This window comes from Oncorhynchus keta, chromosome 1 (assembly GCF_023373465.1).
Source record: "Oncorhynchus keta strain PuntledgeMale-10-30-2019 chromosome 1, Oket_V2, whole genome shotgun sequence".
Taxonomy (NCBI): domain Eukaryota; kingdom Metazoa; phylum Chordata; class Actinopteri; order Salmoniformes; family Salmonidae; genus Oncorhynchus; species Oncorhynchus keta.
The window spans coordinates 55,909,887-55,933,103 of NC_068421.1; the positions used below are offsets into that span (position 1 = coordinate 55,909,887).

At 41.1% G+C, this 23,217-nt stretch overlaps 2 protein-coding genes and 1 long non-coding RNA gene across 6 annotated transcripts in view; 2 read left to right on the forward strand and 1 right to left on the reverse strand.

Moving 5' to 3' along the window:
- LOC118388510 (low-density lipoprotein receptor-related protein 8-like) overlaps window positions 1-3,740 on the forward strand; it is a 30,337-nt gene extending 26,597 nt beyond the window's left edge. For all 3 annotated transcript variants that reach the window (XM_035777685.2, XM_035777676.2, XM_035777693.2), the window contains 2 exons: window positions 801-958; window positions 1,794-3,740. In XM_035777685.2, coding sequence (XP_035633578.1) covers window positions 801-958; window positions 1,794-1,829 — 194 coding nt within the window. In that variant the 3' untranslated portion in view covers window positions 1,830-3,740. The remainder of the gene's footprint in view (window positions 1-800; window positions 959-1,793) is intronic.
- Window positions 11-13,062, reverse strand: LOC118388526 (uncharacterized). 2 transcript variants are annotated; one of them, XR_008145920.1, is made up of 6 exons: window positions 12,900-13,062; window positions 12,579-12,687; window positions 12,282-12,354; window positions 10,438-10,545; window positions 780-997; window positions 11-79 (listed from the first exon to the last, which is right to left on the reverse strand). It is a non-coding gene; the product is annotated as an uncharacterized LOC118388526 (long non-coding RNA). The 2 variants fall into 2 exon arrangements; XR_004826573.2 differs by lacking the exons at window positions 12,282-12,354; window positions 12,579-12,687; window positions 12,900-13,062 and adding an exon at window positions 11,046-12,269.
- Window positions 13,063-17,817: 4,755 nt separating this feature from the next.
- LOC118383428 (N-acetyllactosaminide beta-1,3-N-acetylglucosaminyltransferase 3-like) lies at window positions 17,818-22,815 on the forward strand. The gene is made up of 2 exons (XM_052528499.1): window positions 17,818-17,879; window positions 20,957-22,815. Exon 2 carries the CDS (start codon window positions 20,967-20,969, stop codon window positions 22,125-22,127), a length of 1,161 nt encoding a protein of 386 aa, XP_052384459.1. The 5' UTR covers window positions 17,818-17,879; window positions 20,957-20,966; the 3' UTR covers window positions 22,128-22,815.
- Window positions 22,816-23,217: the final 402 nt, after the last annotated feature.

Below are 23,217 nucleotides of genomic sequence, written 5' to 3' on the forward strand. Positions count from 1 at the left end.
TTAAGGCCTTTATTATGTCTTATTAGTCCTATAAGGTGTGCCCCTTTCTGTCCAATGTGGTCCTTTCTGGACAATATTTCTGCAAGTAAGAATAAGGCAACATTTTAGTATAGGGAACACATCTTAAAGCACTATGCCTTAGTTAGTTCCACATTGAGACAGCATACTAAGAGTCTGTTTTTTGTTTAACTTGCTCTTAAAGGTCCAGTGCAGCCATTTTTATCTCAATATCAAATTATTTCTGGGTACAATGAAGTACCTTACTGTGATTGATTTAAGTTAAAATGGTCAAAAAGGGGCCTCCTGAGGGGCGCAGCGGTCTAAAGCAATGCATGGCAGTGCTTGAGGCGTCACTACAGACCTGGGTTCGATCGCAGCCGGCCGCGACCGAGAGACCCACGAGGATGCTCACAACTGGCCCATCCCACCAAAACAGGCAAAAATTTCAGGCCATCTTTTCAAACAGCTCTTACACTAAACGGGCATGATCATAAATTCACAATTTGACAGTATTATTCCAAACTCCATGTGGAGATGTATGTAAAACACAGGAAAATCACGTTTTTGACTGCACTGGGCCTTTAAATACTGTGTCTTTTATTATGACTAACAATTGGGTTATTAAGGATTGTCCTTTTAACACGACTTTGAATAAGAATGCACTTAATTATGCCTAATATATGGCTAATAAGACATAGATATGACTTATTACCTTACTTATACACATGCTTAGAAACTATAAAGTATGTGTACCTTTTAAAATAAAATGCAAAGCTAACCAGTCTATATTTTCTACCCAGTTGTCCTGAGTGTGCTATTGGCGGGGGTGGTGTTGTGGTGGTGGAGGGAGGAGTGCAGGCCCTCCAGGACACTCGACCTCCAAGACTTCTCCCTGAAGGAGTCCCAGGACCCCCTCATCCAGGCACCAGCCAGAGGCATGGAGGTTTGTCCTGTCAAGGTAAGCCCCGCCAATGAACAAGACGAGTCCGTGGGATTCCTAGGTAAAACAGATAATAGATCTCAATAAGAATGAAAGATAAATGAATTCCTTTATAAAGTTGGATTTCCTTTTAATAAGTAAAGGATGAATTCCTTTAATGTAATTGAGTGTGTTTACATGGAAACAAATAATTTGATATTAATTGATTATGCCGGTTATGGCATTAGTCATATAAACACTTTCATGTTAATCGGTGTAAGCATACGGCGATTAAAACACCTGGTTTTCTGAGCAATCTTTCTAATTATTAGGACATGTAAAAGCCTTAGTCAGAGTTATAGCAGTGTATATGATCTGCACATGTGCAAGCACGAGCAGCGTGAGCTTCCTCCTTTTGCACGAGTGAGTTCAGAAAAACTGAAAGTATGCATCTTAGAGTTTTCACATACAAACGTTATATGTCCAAACTAAGAATCAAATATGCCTCACAAAAATAACATGGTCTGTGTGGTGGAACGTTTATTTTGATTGGCCATTTTCTGCATTTATCAAAGTCCCATCAGGTAGCCTGATTTCAGACTTGTCCATGTAAACAGGATTGTGAGGGAAATCGTTCTTCTTGCAAAGCATGTAAACTTTTAAATCAAACTATTATATGAATCGGACTATTCACAATAATTGACTCCAAGGACCCTGGTGTCTTATACCGTGCCTCACCTGACAGACTGCCCTCTGTTAAAATGCTTAAGTGGCACAAATTTCACTGTAAGGTTGTATTCGGCGCACGTGACAAATACACTTTGATTTGGTGAATGTGATCGCTATGCTTATTAAACTGCAATCTTCTCCTCAGGACACTTTGCTTAAGCTGGACTTGGACCATTACTGAGTGTCTTAAGTCACGTGTAAGAGTCACCGGTGTCCAGCTGTGCTCCCACCCCTCCCAGTGCCAGCAGTCCCTGGAGTCTCATCAGGTTATCTGGCCAAAGGGAGTGAGAAGAAGAGAGGAGGCGTCTTACAGCACTTCCCCTTGATGACCAGTGGTCCTCCCAGGGCCTCATTCAACCTCAATGTTGATTTCATTTGAGTTGTGGCTCATTTAAAGCCTGGATCAAGTCCACCTCGGTTTCAGTGAAGGCTAAAAATGTACTTTAGAACAATTGACTTGAAAATTACTTGAGCAACTTGAACAAGATTTTCTGTGAGGATTTGTGTTTTCTAACTTGACTGGAGTTTAATTGGAATTGACCCCAGCCTTGGGGGTCCTGGAGCATATCAGTGATTAGCTACAGATGTCCAGCCTATGAGATACTGTACCTCTCATGCATACACTTGAATTGTGACAAGATCTGAATGTTTTTTTGCAATCGGTTGGCTAGTCTATACGTTCAAACTAATCCCCATATTTCGTCAGGGCATGGACTCTACAAGGTGTCAAAAGCATTTCACGGTGATGCTGGCCCATGTTGACACCAATGCTTCCCAAAGTTGTTGCAAGTTGGTTGGATATCATTTGGGTGATGGACAATTATTGATACACACTGGAAACTGTTGTGTGAAAAACCCAGCAGCGTTGCAGTGCTTGACACTCAAATCGGCGCGCCTTGCACCTACTATCATACTCCGTTCAAAGGGACCTAAGTATTTTGTCTTGCCCTTTCATCCTCTGAATGGCACACATACACAATCCATGTCTCAAGACTTGAAAATTATTCTGTAACCTGTCTCCTCTCATTCATCTACACGGATTGAAGTAGATTTAACAAGTGACATCAATAAGGGATCAGTCTATGGCATGGAAAGAGCACGTGCTCCCAATGTTTTGCACACTCAGTGTATATGTTTATATGCAGTGCATTCAGAAAGTATTCAGACCCCTTGACTTTCTCCATATTTTTTTACGTTACAGCCTTATTCTAAAATTGATTACTTTTTTTTTTACATCAATCTACACACAATACCACATAATGACAAAGCGAAAACAGGTTTTTAGATATTTTTGCAAATGTATATATAAAAAATCTGATATCACATTTATATAAGTATTCAGACTGTTTACTCAGGAATATCTCAAGGATATTCAATGGAAACAGGATGCACTTGAGCTCGAGTCTCATAGCAAAGGGTCTGAATACTTATGTAAATAAGGTACTTCAATTTTTTTATTTTGTAATACATTTGCAAAAACTTTTTTAAACCTGGGGTATTGTGTGTAGATTGATGTGGATTTTTTTTTCTTTAATCAATTTTAGAATAAGGCTGTAACTTAACAAAATGTGGGAAAAGTCAAGGGGTCTGAATACTTTGTGAATGCACTGTACATTGATTCACACACACAATTAATCACTCTCCATTTGTTACAGTATTATGCAAAACTATGAACCAGGCTAACAGTTTGGAGTGTAGAATATCTTGTCATTGATTCATCACATAATATCAGTATATTTCAAGAGACATGGGTTTTACGTTCTGCTCCTAGTTACATGCACTCTCTACTCTTATCTGGTGTTCTGGAATCAACTGTAGTTGAGATGTGTTTCACTGTAACGTGGCCTAAGGGTCTAAGGTGGCTCTGACGTTGAAGTACAGCACTCACTCAATGCTGTAATCGAGTCATTCACATTGATCTGCCTGGTTTAGATCAGTTGCTGTGTCTTCCTTGACAATGTTATGCCTTTTTGTTTGATTAATGTAAATTATTTGCTGTCCTTTTAAATAGTTTATTAGGCTTTTTGTTATTTGAGGTGTCAGGCAAAACATGTCATGGCCACAATAAAAAGCACAGTATGTCTGAAATCTATTTTGCTGATCTTAAATTCTATAAATATAGTTTTAAATCCGTGGAACCTTAAAACTACGGAAGAGTATTAGGTCCAAGTGAAGAGAAAAAAATAATAAAACGGTGATGGTGGTAATTAGAATTGTTTTAATATACGCATAGTACCTTCTCTTGAAACAATTCGAGAGTAAAGTCTGAATGGATTGTTGAGAATAAAAACTAAATTACATTTCGTGAATAAAGTGGCAATATTTCGATAAAGCTGCACACGCTCCCACACACACACACACACACACACACGATATCCCCAAAGCAATACCATTCTAATGGCTATAGTGGGTGGGTTGGTTTAAGCCCCATCTGATACAGCAATTCTACGGTCCATTATTGTGACTTAACAGCTCCAGCCACTACTAGTAGCCTCTAGGGTGAGCAAAGTGGTAGCTTAAGTTAGCGGTGTAGTTGGGTAAAATAGTTTTGGGATAACTTATGCTTCCTTCATTCCTCCCATCCTTGAAGACATGACCGATAGTGAAATGAGATTTTACGCTACGCTACCAACCATGTCAGATCAGTGGTTATTTCTTTTTTATTTCCTATGATCATTGATCTTATAGGCCTATATTTAGATCAATTATTATTTTACCAAAAAAAGGGAGAATCCATCCATGAATATATTCACACAGTGCTTTTTAAGACGAGCTGCTTTGCACATGCAGGAGGGGTCCTTGCTTTGCCTCTCCTAACATAGACACGTTTGCATAAAATACCTGTTTCATTCCGCCCGCAGCCTATACTTTCACTTGCCCACTGTAATGTACTATTAGCCTACAGGTTAGGGTACTCTATCTAGTGGTCCGCTATAGGTTTATAATGGCCTTCAAAATATCAATGTTGCAGCGAATTTGGAGAGCAGCTGGACATGGGACACATACTGTACACACGCATAGCCCCCGGTCTCCAGGATCCCAAGATAATTTGTTTCATTGGGCGCTCAAGTAGGCTACTAGCCTATAGTCGTTAGAAGGATCGTTGCCATGAGGGGAAAATGCTACTCTTAATAAAGCACCGTGGCTTCCTGAGTGGGGCAGCGGTCTAAGGCACTGCATCGCAGTGCGAGAAGCTTCACTACAGACCCGGGTTCGATCCCAGGCTGTGTCGCATTCGGCCGTAACCGGGAGACCCATGAGGCGGCGCACAATTGGCCCAGCGTCGTAAGGGGAGGGTTTGGCCGGGATGTCCTTATCCCATCGCGCTCTAGCGCCTCCTTGTGGCGGGCCGGGCGCATACACGCTGAACGGAGGACATTGGTGCGGCTGGCTTCCGGGTGAAGTAGGCAGTATATCAAGATGCAGTTCCGGCTTGGTAGGGTCGTGCTTCGGAGGACGCATGGCTCTCGACCTTCGCCTCTCCGAAGTCCGTACTGGAGTTGCAGCGATGGTACAAGACTGTAACTATCAATTGGGGAGAAAAAGGAGTAAATAAAGCACCATGGATAAACTCGTTGCCATTATGCACACATTCTTTGTTCCCCCCTATTCTGAACTTCCCTTATGTCACACTTTCACTTACATGTAGATTTTTCAGCATTAATATTTCTATTAAGACCTATTTTAAATATTGTTGAATAGATTCAATTAATAGATTTAAAAATATACACTTCCTTTTTGCTAAATTAATTTATTACTGATAGAATACACTGGGCAGTTATGACAGCTGGCCCAGTAGCAAGGTATGTTGTCACACAATATGGGGCAGGTTGTCACAATGTTATCTGTGTTGTTAGTAAAAACAGTTGAAGCATTATGCATCACTTGATACTATTTGAAGGAAGAATGTTCTCAATAAATGCTAACTACATGATTGCAAGTATATCTTATTTCACTGCTTATTGGAGATAATTGCACTTTATTGTGGTAAATCCTTATAAATGAACTGAACACAATAAATTACAATGTCAATGTGTCTTATGCTTAAGGTGCCACGCAGATGTGCAAGATCAAGAACAAACCGCCTACGAAGCTGGGCACAGTGTGCAGTTTGACTAGTGATATTGATATTCCCTAGGGCTGCTACTGTCGTGGACGACTCAGAGTTAAAGTAAATGAAGCAATTTTTATTAACGCGCGTAGAGGTTCAAACTCAATACAAGCCTGATGATACTCAAAAAGGGAGGTTCCCTTTCAGTCCTTTTATACTGCTACACAAACAGGTCATAGAAACATGGTTGGTTCCCTGTATGTGACTGATTTATACCACACAAGGCTTATTACCTTAACTAAGATATTGTATCACTCCTAGTTCCCAGAGCAATGTTCTGGGTGTACTGCCAAATTACTTATAAGTCATAGTGTGGTTGAATTCTTTGTGCAGTCAACCGACAACAAAATGTCCATCAAACTACTGATATTCCCTAGGGTTGTTCAGCATTCAAAATGACTTCTAGATCAATGAAAAATATAAACGCAACATTTTAGAGGATTTTACTGAGTTACAGTTCATATAAGGAAATCAGTCAATTGAAAGAAATTCGTTAGGCCCTAATCTATGGATTTCACATGACTGGGTATATTTTTGTATTTTAAATGTATCCATTATTTTACCAGGTAAGTTGACTGAGAACACGTTCTCATTTACAGCAACGACCTGGGGAATAGTTACAGGGGAGAGGAGGGGGATGAATGAGCCAATTGCAAATATAGATATGCATCTGTTGGTAGGGCTAATCTTAGCAGTTTAGTAGGGCTAATATAAGCGGGCTAGTTGTCTAGAAACCTTGCATGCTGATGTGTAATAATAAATTCTTAAAGTATTTGCTTGTAAATTGACAGAAAATGTCATTGAAACCAGTAGTTAAGAGTGCAAAAGATTTAGTTTCACTTGAAGTTATACATTTAAAGGGATTTCTGTTGGCGTTTACATTATAGGGAATATGCTGGCTTGCCAGGTGCTCCATATGATGTCAAACCCTGCAAAAAAAAATGTTTTTCCAGGCATGACTTTTTACATTTTTCAAGGAACATAAATGGAACCTGGAAGAAAACCGGTTAATAATGTTATTTTACGTTCCAGGCATTGTTTCTAGTCCCACAACAAAATGTAACAAAGTGCCTATACAAAGCCCTCACTCTGTCACTCAGAAACATATTCCAGTCTGACTGCAAGCTTAAAATATTTGCTTGTACGTGTCTAGGGCAAGCATTATTTAGAAGATGTCTGTCATAAGATGCCCAGGGCACAAAGTCTCCTCCTCAAACCTCTCTAGCTCTCCCCAGCCGTAAAAGTGCAGTCACATCTTGCGCCATAGGTTGCACTTGTCTGTCCAACACGCATGTAAACTACTAGCATGCCTGCTCTATCCTCACTGATTGGTGAAGTAATTTAATGGGCTAAATGTAAAACAAGTTTGATTTCACAGGTTAAAAAGGGAACAGAAAGGAATGATATTAACCCGTCGTGTTTTGGGGTTCAAACTTTATTTTTCTGATCGTAACAGTGGAACGACACAAACGAAAATAGTGGTTCTGTTCTTAACAAAACGGTTGGAAAATATTTTGGGTTGTAAACCCTTGGTTTTAATAAATAAAGAATGTAATAAAAGTGAGGTAACTTTGTATCAGGACTTTTGATGTGTTCACCGATACTAATGCGAATCCATATGTTTCATGTGGTAACGTTTGTTACCTACCCATTAAGTAGGCTGCTGATAACGCAAATTCAGGTCCAGTAGAGTGGTTTAAGGTGGTAGGGATTACTGAATGATTCGGTTACTGAATGATTGTCAGTGGCACCAATGACTCTTAACTGTCTATGGCTGCATTCTGCCCCTCTCTTGCCACAAACTGAAACTCAACTACAGTGTTCCCAGTTCAAATTGAATTTGAAGAGGTTTATTATATGACTGTACCATTTCCATAATTCAAGTCTGAATAAAAAAAATCTCTGCCATTGACTGAGGAAGATGAAAGTTAACTGGTTCAGGATGTGGGAAATTGTCACGAGATGAGACAACAATGCAGTGAGTGAGAGATATGGGATCTGACTGTGGCCCTGCTCAGACACAACTCCTAGCCCCTACATAAAGGCACTGGAATCTGACTGTGGCCCTGTTCAGACACAACTCCTAGCCCCTACATAAGGCACTGGAATCTGACTGTGGCCCTGTTCAGACACAACTCCTAGCCCCTACATAAGGCACTGGAATCTGACTGTGGCCCTGTTCAGACACAACTCCTAGCCCCTACATAAGGTACTGGAATCTGACTGTGGCCCTGCTCAGACACAACTCCTAGCCCCTACATAAGGCACTGGAATCTGACTGTGGCCCTGTTCAGACACAAACCCTTGTCCCTATACTAGACACTGGCCGTGTCCGAAATCTGGCATCTGGCTTGCTTACTACTACTACTACGAGTAGCTTAGACTACTGGGTGTACATTAACCGAGTAGCAGATCTAGCTAATGAATGTCTACAAAGCCAGGGCAGACAGATGGATGACGTGGGTTTTGCGGTCGCCCCAAACATGAACTGTACACAGCATTCGGATGCAAGCCTAGGAAGAAATGGACAGTGGATGAAGTCCAGGAATTGAAAGACTGCCATCAAAGTGGCAGGTGGAAACAAAACATATTGACATTACAGGAAACCAGAAGAGCGCTCAGTTCCCTGTTCCTATCTCAGTGGTTCAAGGAGTTCAGAGTGGCGATGATCAGGTGACAATGACAAAACTCGCAACACTGCTAGAACAGTTTCTCAAAAACCCAAACTCTGCTCCCCCTGCCACGACAGGGTCTCGCAGAACTGCACTCCTGTCTCCCTTCCCACATGCCATATGTAAAGATGTGGCTCACTCCACTGTATTAATGACCGCCTGTGCTTCAAATGTCACATTCTTGGCCGTCAAACTGTAGACTGCCCACAAAAGCAGGAAGTTTGAAGAGAGGCGCCAGCCGATCAGCGGCCACAAAATCAAGGTCCAGCTTTAAACGAATAGTTCTGCACCTCGAGGGGGAAGGTGCAGATAAAAACGGAGTCCTGAAACAGAACCGTCTTCATACAAAGAGAAACACCAAGGCGACACAAATGTGATATATCAACGTACTCAGAGACTAGTAAGGATTGTTTGTTCTATGCACCAGTGACCATGCAGGGCTCAGTAGAACTAAAAGGACTCGATAGTGGTTCAAATGCCCGTGCGCTAAGTGAATCTGCCGATCATACATTTGCTTCAAAGACGTCCGGACTGAAAGCCAAAAAATGTCCACTCCTGTGGTACCTCATTGGATGTGGAGGACAACAGGTTGATCTCAAATGTGAATATGAGCTCCATATCGAATTAATGAACTGTATGAAAGCTGGTGCCAGTCTTAGTTGTGCCAGGACAAACTGACGACGTGATCATTGCAACAGATGTAATGAAACGTGTCCTCCATCAACTGAAAAGTACAGAGGGATACTGGGAACAATATCACAACCAGACAATGGCCTTTCTGATGAATCAGATACACTTTTAAGCATACTGGCAAATGTTGACTGTTAGCAAGAAAAAGTTGTGAAAGTTGCCACTGTCGTTCTCAACCTGTGTCTGGTGTAGGTTGAACATGGGGTAGGCTGAAGAGAAAAGTGCCCTTTCCATTGGCAGTACTGTAATTGTAGAGCACACAACGTCTTGAGCAACACAGAGGAGTGTGTAAGTGGGTTGTACCGTATGCCTGCTTGTGGGGGTGACAAATGGATCTCCATGAAGGCGGTTAAGACCGCCCAGTTACACTGAAGCACAATGCAAAACTGGCATAAGTATACCCCTGTATAAGATTGGAAGATCTTGAGTTAAACAGCTGCTGTGGTCACAATGTGATGATTAACAAGATGTCACGGAAGGTCATTTGAACCACACGTGAACAGGAAGAAAAACGCATATATGCGGATGTGTTGAAAGAAATGGTTCTGTTTTTTTTTTCTTTTTTCGGTGTCTGATTTCATCATTGTTAAATGCAACATACCAGTTGGTCTGTACAGGTGATGTGTTTACTGTTTTACGCTCTCAGACAGTTCCTCCATTTGGTGTTTCAATAATTTCATCTCACTGTCTTCCATTGGTTCTGATAAGGAAAGGACCAAATTGACAGCATTTGTCACGTTCTGACCTTAGTTCCTTTGTTATGTCTTTGTTTTAGTATGGTCAGGGCGTGGGTTGGGGTGGGTAGTCTGTTCTTTTTTCTATGTTGTGTTTATGTGTTTGGCCTGGTATGGTTCTCAATCAGAGGCAGGTGTCGTTCGTTGTCTCTGATGTAGAATCATACTTAGGTAGCCTTTTCACACCTGTGTTTTGTGGGTGATTATTTTCTGTTTTAGTGTTTCACGCACCTTACAGGACTGTTTCGGTTTTCGTCTATTTTCACGTTGTTATTTTGTATTTTCAGTGTTCAGTATAATAAATCATCATGAACACACACCACGCTGCGCATTGGTCCGACATTTCATACTCCTCGTCAGAGGAGGACGAAGAATTACGTGACAGAAATGGAGGTGAAGTCCTCACATTTGGTACATCTACAGAGGTTCTACAGAACTAGGCTTAATCATCATGCACGTTCCATTTGATCCCATATAAGGTCTGTCTGTAATGCCTAGCGATGAAAGTAAATTGTCATACATCTGGAGAGCAACACCATTTAACATTTGTATGGAGTTGTAAAAAAAAACACAACTACTTACCCACTCCTGGACATCAGTGACTCACTGCTGTACCGGGCCATCATTCACAGACATTAGGTTCTTCAGAACTTCAAGACTCTCCTTTTCCTTCAGAAGTTTTTGCTTGGTCTATGAGGACAAACAAATTAAGAAAAATAATCTGAGAAAATGTGGCATGATGTGTCATCTTGTTAGCAGACAGTATCTTAAACATGACTATTAAACTCATTGCAAAGCTCACAAACATTAATGTCACTAATTAGAAAGCAGTAGTCCCCAGGACATTTACAGTATTAGCCAAGACTTCCTTCTCGTCTTGTGCACCAGTGACATGGAATAGTCTACAATCCATGCTTCATCTAGATATGTTAGTGCCACTGAATTAATTTAAAATATTGATGGGAGACTCTGTTACAGGGGAGTGTAAATGCTTTTTTTTAGGCTGGATCATGTTGTATTGTATTGTTGTATGTTTTAATTCTGTAATGTATTGATTGTTGTTGCCTTCTTGGCCAGGTCTCACTTGAAAAAGAGACTCTGGGTCTCAATGAGCTTTTCCTGGTTAAATAAAGGTTAAACATTTTGATGCAAATTCACGACTGTTTGCTTAAACTATCTTTCAAGGTTACCTCACGGAATCATTTGCTCAGGGTAGCACTCATATGGGTGAAACGCCAACTGCGCTGGTCCAGTGCTCTGTTGAAGGAGTCACATTTACAGAGACGAGTGCAGTTTTCATTTAAAGCAGAACGCCACCCAGTCATTAATTGGTCATGAAATCTAGACTACGTAGCTGACACAAGTGCTAGGACAGGTTTTTTTTTCAACTTTAAAATGTATCCTTTAACCTCACTGACAGCCACATACACAAAGCTACACCCAGGCAAACCAGTTCCATGTATTGCGACAGCTATTTGCACCAAATACAGTATATCTTCAAGATGAGGGCGTTTGCCTGTTCAACTTCCTCCCCAAGTGTACAGGCTGCACTCTCCTGGTTGGCCCCTCCCCATTTGATATATGTATTGGGTGAGAATGAACGTGATCTTCTTACGAAGAAACAATGTACCTATGACACTGATTACAGTGTACATATGACACGATAATTCACTACTCACTAGTGGGATTGAAAAGACTTGTATAATACCTCACACTCCACGAGCTTTGGCATGAACCACAGAGAGGAAGGGCTTTATCTCTAGCAAGTTCTCCAGCTCACGGCAGGCTCTGCAGTCCTTTTGTAAATATAGTTACACACCAAATTGTTGTAAAAGAAGGTGGCCGTGTTGCCCACTTCCCTCTACAGCTGCAAGGTGTACACATGTATTTCCCTCTTGAACATGTTGGGGGAGAAGTCCGCAAGTTGTTTACATACTGATCTCATATGTATATACTGCACTCAATACCATCTACTGTATCTTGCCTATGCCGCTCTGTACCATCACTCATTCATATATCTTTATGTACATATTATTTATCCCCTTACACTTGTGTCTATAAGGTAGTAGTTTTGGAATTGTTAGCTAGATTACTTGTTGGTTATTACTGCATTGTCGGAACTAGAAGCACGAGCATTTCGCTACACTCGCACTAACATCTGCTAACCATGTGTATGTGACAAATAAGATTTGATTTGATTTGATTTGAAGTTTTGAGCTCGATTACCTGGAGGCCTCGTTTGCTTCCGCAAATTCGGCTACACCACAGACACCATTTCCAGGGACGTTGGAACACACACACACACACACACACACACACACACACACACACACACACACACACACACACACACACACACACACACACACACACACACACACACACACACACACACACACACACACACACACACCCCTAGACATTACTCTGCATGATCCATGTCTTCAACACTGTTATAAGCCATCAGTGTTTTATCCCTTGCTAAGCTGGCTGTTGGAGCTGAGAAAACAATACACAGAGATATTAAAGGTATGACATGCTAGAGCAGGGGTGTTCATTATTTTGGCCTTGGTGGGCCAAATAAATACATTCGGGAGCAAGTGAAAGCAAGTCATGTTGTGGGCCACATCTGGCACATGGGGCCCACTGAGGCCAGTCCTTTGTATTGAATAATGTAATTCTTGAAAAATCTATTGCCAACATTACACCTATTAATCTCTTACCGGTAGAAGATGATGCATGGAACGTTTGTGTGACTACTGTGCCTCTGCTGTCCATCTCTCTCCAAGGGACCCTGGAAACAGTTGCTTTTTTTGTTTTCTGTTTCTTGGCCTAAAAAAAGTTTAATTTATTCATTTGGATTGTCATTTGCTGTTGCTTATGCGGCAGCTACTCTTCAAAGGGTGACACACAAAAAAGGGCCCTTACATACTTTTTTTGTTAACTGATTAATTAAAGTATTTCACAATAAAGGAAAATAAAGGTTTCTCAAAAGGGGACAAAGTCTACACATCAAACTGCATTTTTTATTTTAATCACATTACCGGTTCTGGGCTTGCCCTTGTCTCAGAAGCTCTTCCAGTTGATCCTCATAGTCTTCCTCTAAAGACGAAGCCATACTATGTGGCTGTTGTGATAGAGGTAGACAGGCAAGTAGACAGACATATTGACAGATAAGTATGGCAAACACAGACAAAACAGGCAGGCACACAAACTTGCAACTAAGGCAGACAGACAGGTGCATACAAAGACAGGTAGGCATGCAGACAGACGGAGAGAGACAGAGAGAGAGAACATCTTGTAAAAGAGCTTTTGAGTTGGGTGTAGAAAACCAGTGAGATACGAAGAGAGACTAAGAGAAGATAGAGAGTGGGTAAGAGGAGAGAGAGAGAGAGAGAGGGAGAGAGAGAGGGAGAGAGCGTGGGTAAGAGGAGAGAGAGTGGGTAAGAGGAGAGAGAGAGTAAGATAAGCTAGAGAGAGAGAGTGGGTAAGAGGAGAGAGAGAGTAAGATAAGCTAGAGAGAGAGAGTGGGTAAGAGGAGAGAGAGAGTAAGATAAGCTAGAGAGAGAGAGTGGGTAAGAGGAGAGAGAGAGTAAGAGAAGCTAGAGAGAGAGAGTGGGTAAGAGGAGAGAGAGAGTAAGAGAAGCTAGAGAGAGAGAGTGGGTAAGAGGAGAGAGAGAGTAAGAGAAGCTAGAGAGAGAGAGTGGGTAAGAGGAGAGAGAGAGTAAGATAAGCTAGAGAGAGAGAGTGGGTAAGAGGAGAGAGAGAGTAAGAGAAGCTAGAGAGAGAGAGTGGGTAAGAGGAGAGAGAGAGTAAGAGAAGCTAGAGAGAGAGAGTAAGAGAAGCGAGAGAGAGAGAGAGTGTGAGTAAGAGGAGAGAGAGCGAGAGAAAGAAGGAATAGTTCTTAAAAGAGCCTTTTTTTGTTTTGGTTGTAGAGAACAAGGAAAGTGAATGAATAAATGAAGAATGAAAGAAGGTAGCAATCCACAGATACAGTAGTCTGCAAAGAAACAATGAAAAACACAGTGAATTTATGGACAAGTAATGTTGTCTACTGTAGCAATTTATAACTTGCAGTCTATATCAATAATTAGGCACAACATTTTTAAGACACTTTTAGAAGCTGTCCACCTAACATTATGATGTTTATTTCTGTCATTGCATTGTTGTTGTTGTCACTGTTGTTGTTGTCATTTGTGCTGTTGAAATGCAATTGTTATTAACATAGAATTAGGAAAATAACTTAGATTAAAAAATAGGCTAATGCTTCAACAACAGGATATTTCAGAGAAGGTGTAGTATTTATTAATCAATTAAAATGTTACATGCAAATAAAACAGAATAAAAAATGACATATTTTACATATTGACCCAGAATTACAGTGGGAAATGTAATCATGACTAAACCCTGGCCATTTATACAATTTCTCTTCTCAAAATCTGATTTTAAACCTGAACCCTGACCTTAACCGCACTGCCTATTGATCTTAAATTAAGACCAAAAAGCACATTTTTGTTTTCAAGAATTTTTGATTCTTCAAATTAGCAACCCTTTGCCTTGTTGACAGCTTTGCACACTCTTGGCATTCTCTCAACCAGCTTCATGAGGTCGTCACATGGAATGCATTTAAATTAACAGGTGTGCCTTGTTAAAAGTTCATTTGTGGAATTTGTTCCTTCTTAATGCATTTGAGCCAATCAGTTGTGTTGTGACAAGGTAGGGATGGTATACAGAATATAGCCCTATTTGGTAAAAGACCAAGTCCATATTATGGCAAGAACATCTCAAATATGCAAAGAGAAAAGAGTCCATCATTACTTTAAGACATTAAGGCCAGTTAATGCGTACAATTTTAAGAACTTTTAAAGTTTCTTCAAGTGCAGTCGCAAAAACCATCAAGTGCTATGATGAAATTGGCTCTCATGAGGACCGCCACAGGAAAGGAAGACCCAGAATTACCTCTGCTACAGAGGATAAGTTCATTAGAGTTACCAGCCTTAGATGGAAGCCAAAATAAATGCTTTACTGAGTTCAGGTAACAGACACATCTCAACATCAACTGTTCAGAGGAGACTGCATGAATCAGGCATCTGTGGTCAAATTGATGCAAAGAAACCACTACTAAAGGACACCAATAAGAAGAAGAGACTTGCTTGCGCCAAGAAACATGAGCAATGGACAATAGATCGGTGTAAATCTGTCCTTTGGTCTGATGAGTCCAAATTTGCGATTTTTGGTTCCAATCGCTGTGTCTTTGTGAGATGCAGAGTAGTGGAACGGATGATCTTCACATATGTGGTTCCCACCGTGAGGCATGGAGGAGTTTTGGAGGTGCTTTGATGGTGACACTGTCTGTGATTTATTTAGAATTCAAGGCACGCATAACCAGCATGGCTACCACAGCATTCTGCAGTGATTCTATCTGGTTTGCACTTAGTGGGACTATCATTTGTTTTTCAACAGGACAATGACCCAAAACACACCTCCAAGCTGTGTAGGGATATTTGACAAAGGAGAGTGCTGCATCAGATGACCTGGCCTCCACAATCACTCGACCTCAACCCAATTGAGATGGTTTGGGATGAGTTTGACCGCAGAGTGAAGGAAAAGCAGCCAACAAGTGCTCAGCATATGTTGGAACTCCTTCAAGACTGTTGGAAAAGCATTCCAGGTGAAACTGGTTGAGAGAATGCCAAGAGTGTGCAAAGATGTCATCAAGGCAAAGGGTGGCTACTTTGAAGAATCTCACATCTAAAATATATTTTGATTTGTTTAACACTTTTTTGGTTACTACTACATATATGTTATTTCATAGTTTTGATGTCTTCACTATTATTCTACAATGTAGAAAATAGTAAAAATAAAGAAAAACCCTTGAAGTAGTAGGTGTGTCCAAACTTTTGACTGATACTGTATATGTAAACTCAGCAAAACAAGAAACGTCCTCTCACTGTCATCTGTGTTTATTTTCAGTAAACTTAACATGTGTAAATATTTGTATGAACATAACAAGATTCAACAACTGAGACATAAACTGAACAAGTTCCACAGACATGTGACTAACATAAATGGAATAATGTGTCGCTGAACAAAGTGGGGGTCAAAATCAAAAGTAACAGTCAGTATCTGATGTGGCCACCAGCTGCATTAAGTACTGCAGTGCATCTCCTCCTCATGGACTGCACCAGATTTGCCAGTTCCTGCTGTGAGATGTAACCCCACTCTTCCACTAAGGCACCTGCAAGTCCCCGGACATTTCTGGGGGGAATGTCCCTAGCCCTCACCCTCCGATCCAACAGGTCGCAGACGTGCTCAATGGGATTAAGATCCGGGCTCTTCGCTGACCATGGCAGAACACTGACATTCCTGTCCTGCAGTATATCATGTACAGAACAAGCAGTATGTCTGGTGGCATTGTCATGCTGGAGGGTCATGTCAAGATGAGCCTGCAGGAAGGGTACCACATGAGGGAGGAGGATGTCTTCCCTGTAACGCATAGCGTTGAGATTGCCTGCAAAGACAACAAGCTGCATTACAACAGGCCTACAAGGCCCCAGTCCAGCCTCTTTCAGCCTATTGCGGACAGTCCGAGCACTGATGGAGGGATTGTGCATTCCTGGTGTAACTCTGGAAGTTGTTGTTGCCATCCTGTACCTGTCCCGCAGGTGTGACTTAAATGTAATGTAATGTAAATGCGTGAGGATCGGATGTACAGATCCTGTGCAGGTGTTGTTACACGTGGTCTGCCACTGCGAGGACGATCAGCTGCCCGTCCTGTCTCCCTGTAGCGCGGTCTTAGGCTTCTCACAGTACGGACATTGCAATTTATTGCCCTCGCCACATCTGCAGTTCTCCTGCCTCCTTGCAGCATTCCTAAGGCACATTCACACAGATGAGCAGGAACCCTGGGCATCTTTCTTTTGGTGTTTTTCAGAGTCAGTAGAAAGGCCTTTTTAGTGTCCTAAGTTTCTATAACTGGGACCTTAATTGCCTACCGCCTGTAAGCTGTTAGTGTCTTAACGACCGTTCCACATTGTTTATGGTTCATTGAACAAGCATGGGAAACAGTGTTTAAACCCTTTACAGTGAAGATCTGTGAAGTTATTTGGAATTTTACATATTATCTTTGAAAGACAGGGTCCTGAAAAAGCGATGTTTCTTTTTTTGCTGAGTTTAGGACCGCTATTCCATTGGTAGCCTATGTAATGTAACCTAAGGTAAGGTAATTTATCATGCCGAACAGGTCAAAGCATACTGGTGCAAATTTGCAATCAAGACGTAGGATGCTACATGTCCCACAATTCGTACTATATTGTACGACCACTATTAATGTACTGTAGCCTAACATAACGTGACATATCATACTAAATGGTGTGTCTCGGATTTCTGAAAATAATAATACTAAATGCTCTGAGACCAGGTTGCAACCAATCAATGAGTCTATACAGTACAGTGGCGGCTGATGAGTGGAAGACGGCTCTTAATAATGGGTGGAACAGAGCTAATGGAATGGCATCAAACACTTGGAAACCATGTGTTTGTTTGATGTATTTGCTCCCATTTCACTATTCCATTCCAGCCATTACCACGAGCCCAACCTCCCCAATTAAGGTGCCACCAACCTCTTGTGATACAGTATAATTAATTTAAAAGTTTAAAAAATAAAAAGATGTACCAATGCATATTGCCCCTTTAATGAATACATTACATTTATCTTAGCCTGTGATTCGTGGAAGGGTTGAGGTGACGCAAGGCGCATATTCAGGAACATTAAATGTAATAAGTAAGTGTTCAGAAGGATACAACGTTTTGGAACGCTATATACAACAAGCATGCATCACTGACATGCAGAATAAGTAATCACATCGGCTCTGTTTGTGGTATTTCTATCTGCAACGTTCTAGAATGCGTTCGTACTGAACGGTGCCCCTGGTGAATAACGCCCAGCGCTAAGAGGTAAGTGTATTTATAATTTTCAGAGTGAGCCAAGTCAACACCAGACGTTCTGTCGGAGGGGGGAAAAGGTAAGAAACAAGTGCATTGTAAATATGCAGATATGCTTTTCTATGGCAATGTATTAGTTGTATAAATTCACCAGATTACAAATACATATAGGCGACTATATTGGTTTGTTTGTTGGCATAATGTATACGAATTTAATCACTAAAAAGTAATGACAGATCAATTTTATTGATACGAACAAACAAATAAACTGCGTTTGGACGTTCCAATACAATTAGAATAAAGTCGTGCAGATCCGTAGGCTAAGCTACCCAGAGAGAAGTTTAGGAACTATAGGCATGAGCCACTATCAATTGTAGGCTAAGCCTTACAGTGAAATACCTACTAGTATAGAGGATATTTGCTTAATTACTGTGACAGAGGCACATGTGGTTATTATAAGAAATTGTTAGCCTATAAATTCACAGTTGGATTAAAACAAAGTTTTAAAACGGGCAGACGGTTTCAGATTGCACACGATTGACTGGGGGACACCACTTTCCTCTTATTGTCAATGAATTAAAGAAATTCACCTACACTACAACACTGTCACAATCACATTGGTTAGTAGCTTAATATGTATTTATAATTTTAATTATACAAGCACTTGAACAGTGTGTGTGTGGGCATAGGGCTGTCAACAGGGGTGGACTGGGACCAGAAATCAGCTCTGGCATTTCTAACACACCGGCCCATATCTTTCCTTGAGGCCCCCCATTATTAACCAGAAAAAAAGTCGTAGCTGTATTGAAGTGGCATGTTTTTAGGGAATCTCGGTTGTTTTGACAGCGCCTAAGGTTGAACTGCGTTAGAGCTGTCAAATCCACAAGCGGCTCCTGGCATTAGGTCTATACCTAAAGCGGACATTGCCATTGGCTGCATGCTGCCAAATGAAGAGAAATCCCATTCAACCTTGTTTACAAGTTTGAACACTTGAATGTGAGATATAATGTAATCTACACCTTGATTAGGCTGATAGAAATCCAAATGCGTTAGTTGAATGTTCAATTTGACCGTCATTATTTGACCGTCATTATTTATAGCCTCCACTTTCTCTTTCTAAACTTCTAACGTGAGTGGTATGGGTGTGGCTTTTTGTGGCCATGATAAAGAGCAGCTGCTCATCGATTTGACAGCTCCAATGCAGTTAGGTTACACACAACCTCCGACACCACCAAAACATCACCTGTGCGAGTTTCGGCTATTGCCGGTTAACAATAGGAAAAGGCAATCTTTCCTCACTTGGTAACGGCACTGGGGACTTTATGTAGCAACCACCTAGTAGACCGCATCTAGTAACTGCTAGTGGTGAAGGAGAGCAGGCTACCAAGGTAGAGGGGGAGTTTAGGTTACCCAGAAGGGCTTTGTAGATGAACCATAGAGAATGAAAGGGGCCTCTAATGGCAAAAAGGCAATTTTAGCATGAGCAGCGCCATTGAGGGCTTCAAACCATGCTTCCGCCATTTTAAAGTAGTCAATTTAGTCAACTGGGTGGGGATTCTTATAGGTTGTAGCCTCAATGGCGCTGCCCATGCTGTAACAGACACTATAATAGCACAGACATAAAGATGAGTCCTCTATTGATCTATATTGGATGAACCACCATTTGATACAAGGCGCAAAGGTGGGTGAGAATTTATTTAAAAAACGCGGAGATGCATGATAAACAGTCTCTTTAACACAGAAGAGGCTGCATGCAGATCCAATAAGTCGCCACAATCGATTACAGAAAGAAAAGTGTCTTGAAAAAGCCTCAAACGGGAAGAAAGCCTTGATACGCCAGTAAACACCCAACTATAAGCAAACTTCTGAAATTGTTGTATGGCATTAACCTTTACTTAACAATGCTATCTATTTTTCTTGCTGTTTTTTTCCCCCAGTTGTTTGAGAAATTGCTCATCCACTTTGCAAAACATGTCTTGATGAACGTCCAGAACTGTCGGCTTGTTCCACTTATTTTCACCAGACATGACAACATTGGATCAGTTGCCACCCTATTGCCTTGCATTTCCATTACTGCAGTCCTATGATGCAATTGAGAAAATGGAATGCATATGCCAAGAACTACCTAATACTGATTTTACACTTGATCTCATTTGAGTTGATATTTCATTATTGTCACACCCCTGCCTAACCCCTGAAGGACGTCATTGTCCAAAGGTTGAAAGGATTTGAATTAATAGTACTATTCTACATCATAGAAATACATAGTTGATTATTGATTTATAATCCCCCAAAAAAAAAAAATGAGTAGACGTGTATACCTGTCACTATGCATCACTTTTATTTATTATACTTTAAAAGGGGAAATGAATGTCCATTTTGTTTAGCCGTTGATTCTCTCTTTCTTTACACGGCCTGTCTGCTGTGTTTGACCTTTTTATCTGAACACTCTAGTGTAAACCACAGTGCCTCAGGAACACCCCACCACCCGCTCAGCTCAGAAAGGAAACTGTTGTGGTTCACTGCACAATAACGGTTAGACGGGGCATTCTTTGTCTTTAGGAATTCTCTGTTTGTTCTTTGTAAATGTTTTCTTGAAAATGTTCTCTTTTTAAATTCATAATCAGAGGATGAACACCTGTGTCTTTCTGTGAATCTAATGCTGACTGCATGTTTATAGAAATGTTCTTTTATGCATTCGTGTGACAATTTCTTTATTTCAAATTGAATACTATTTTCCTCAGTAATGACTGTCTCAGTCATCTTATGTTTGTCATACTGTAGGAAGCATGTTGTTTAAAAATATTCTGCAGACATATTTTGGGCATAGAACTGCAACAATGTTTTTTCACTTTACTAGTGAAATAGTAATTGAAATTATTAAACGTCAATGAACGATGGAGATTAAATGGGTTTTCTGCCCATGATATCGTTTGTGGTACTTCAAAGCATTTTCCCAATGTCATTTAACTTGGTTTCATAATATAATTTCTTATTTTTGTTAAATTCAGTCACCAAATTTCTCAATTTATAGTATGTCAACCAATCAGAGCTTAAGACTGTGTCATCTAAAATAGTTGTTCTTTGTACAGGGACAAGAAACACAGATGTATTTGTGGCCCATTTTAAAAGCAAGTCTTGTTTTTTCTCATTACAGAGCAACAAGGATGAGAAGGTCTTCTCGTTTGCTTGAGGTGACAGCTTTACTTGTAATAGGCATTCTGTGCCTGGTCATCATTTTTTTAAAAGAGTACATTCCCCCTGATGAACCCCCTAACCATGTCCAGATAAACAGAATGCAATTAACCTACAAAAACAGACCTCGGAAACCAACCAGTGAGAGCGCAGGTGTTTTCACCTGGGGCCATTGTCAACGGAATGAGTCTGCCGCCAATGTGTCAGGATTTTCCACTCTGCCTGGTCACATCCAAAACTTCCTCTTCTATCGTCATTGCCGCCACTTCCCAATGCTGCTGGACGTACCTGATAAATGTGGAGGCCCTCACAAGTCTGCTGACGTCTTCCTTCTGCTGGTCATAAAAAGCTCACCTGTGAATTACGACCGCCGTGAGGTACTACGGAAAACCTGGGCCAAGGAGAGACTGCAAAACGAGGTGTGGATCCGCAGGATTTTTCTCTCTGGAACCACAGGGACAGGCTTTGAGAAGCGCACGCTAAACAAGCTTTTACGACTGGAGAATCGTGAGCATAATGATATCTTGCAGTGGGACTTCAACGACTCCTTCTTCAACCTCACCCTGAAGCAAATCGTGTTCCTAGAGTGGATGGACAAGAACTGCCGCCAGGCCAGATTTCTCTTCAACGGTGACGATGATATCTTCGCCAACACAGATAACATGGTGGACTTCCTTCAGAGCCAGAAAAACAAAGATGGTGACAAGCACCTTTTTGCGGGCTATCTAATCCGCTATGTCGGACCCATTAGAGAGTCAGGGAGCAAATACTATGTCCCAGTCCAGGTTCAAGAGTCAGACTCGTATCCCCCTTATTGTGGTGGAGGGGGCTTCCTGCTCTCTGGATACACAGCTATGGTCATTTACAAAATGTCCCATACCATTCTCATTTTGCCAATTGACGACGTCTACATGGGAATGTGTCTGGAAAAGGCTGGTCTTAGTCCAGAGTCCCATTTTGGTGTCAAGACTGCTGGACTGCAAGTCCCCTCCCAAAAAGTGGACGCTTACGACCCTTGTTATTACAGGGAAATAATTCTAGTACACAGATTTCTACCCCATCAGATATATATTATGTGGCATGGAATACATGAACCTAACTTGAAATGTGGGAATTTGCAAGGTTCACTTTAACCCTTGAAATCAGTCGCCTGCTCAGGTTTCTTTTTCCAATCTTTTTTTGCCAAGCAATTACTGAGGTGTGCTCTCTCAAAGCAGGTGTTATTCCTGCAGATGTTTGAACAATGCCGGATCTATTGGCATATGGCAGGTTACTGTGAAATTTGACAGCTGGCACTGTTATTCATGTAAATGATTAACACATTGATTTATAATTCCCCCCAAAAATGAATAGACGTGTATACCTGCCACTATGCATCACTTATATTTATTATACTTTAAAAGGGCAATGAATGTCCATTTTGTTTAGCCGTTGATTCTCTCTTTCTTTACACGGCCTGTCTGCTGTGTTTGACCTTTTTATCTGAACACTCTAGTGTAAACCACAATGCCTCAGGAACACCCCACCACCCGCTCAGCTCAGAAAGGAAACTGTTGTGGTTCACTGCACAATAACGGTTAGACGGGGCATTCTTTGTCTTTAGGAATTCTCTGTTTGTTCTTTGTAAGTGTTTTCTTGAAAATGTTCTCTTTTTAAATTCATAATCAGAGGATGAACACCTGTGTGTCTTTCTGTGAATCTAATGCTGACTGCATGTTTATAGAATATACTTTTCTATGCATTTGTATAACAATTGTGAACAGATCCGTTTGTCCGTCGCACCCTAACACAGGTTGGAGACATAAAATGAACAGACCAGAAGCAGTGGTTGTGGGTTCCTTCTCTTTTGTATCATTTACTAAACGGGTCTTCTTTCGCCCGACAAAATAACTCCAGTACAGGGGACATCCAACGCTGAAACACCAGCGTAACAAAACATGAACTAAGCTGTTGACCTAAAGGCTGTGGCCAAAAAGGGAAAGCAAAACCATAAACAGCAACTCCTGTCTTAGACTATCGTCTATACGTAACAGTTACAGGAGGAACGCTTCTCTCTATCTAAAACCTGCCTAGGTTAACAGAGAGACAAGGTGCCCAGTCACAGATGCTTTCTCTGAGGTAGGAAAAACCGACGCCCTCACAGGTCCCCGTCTCTACTTTCAATCGTCCCCCAGCTCCTCTCCTGGCACACCGATATAGGAGGAAGACACAAAGCAATTAGTG

Coding starts and splice junctions, on each gene's coding strand:
- LOC118383428 (XM_052528499.1), top strand. CDS start 20,967: ATGAGAAGGTCTTCTCGTTTGCTTGAGGTGACAGCTTTACTTGTAATA.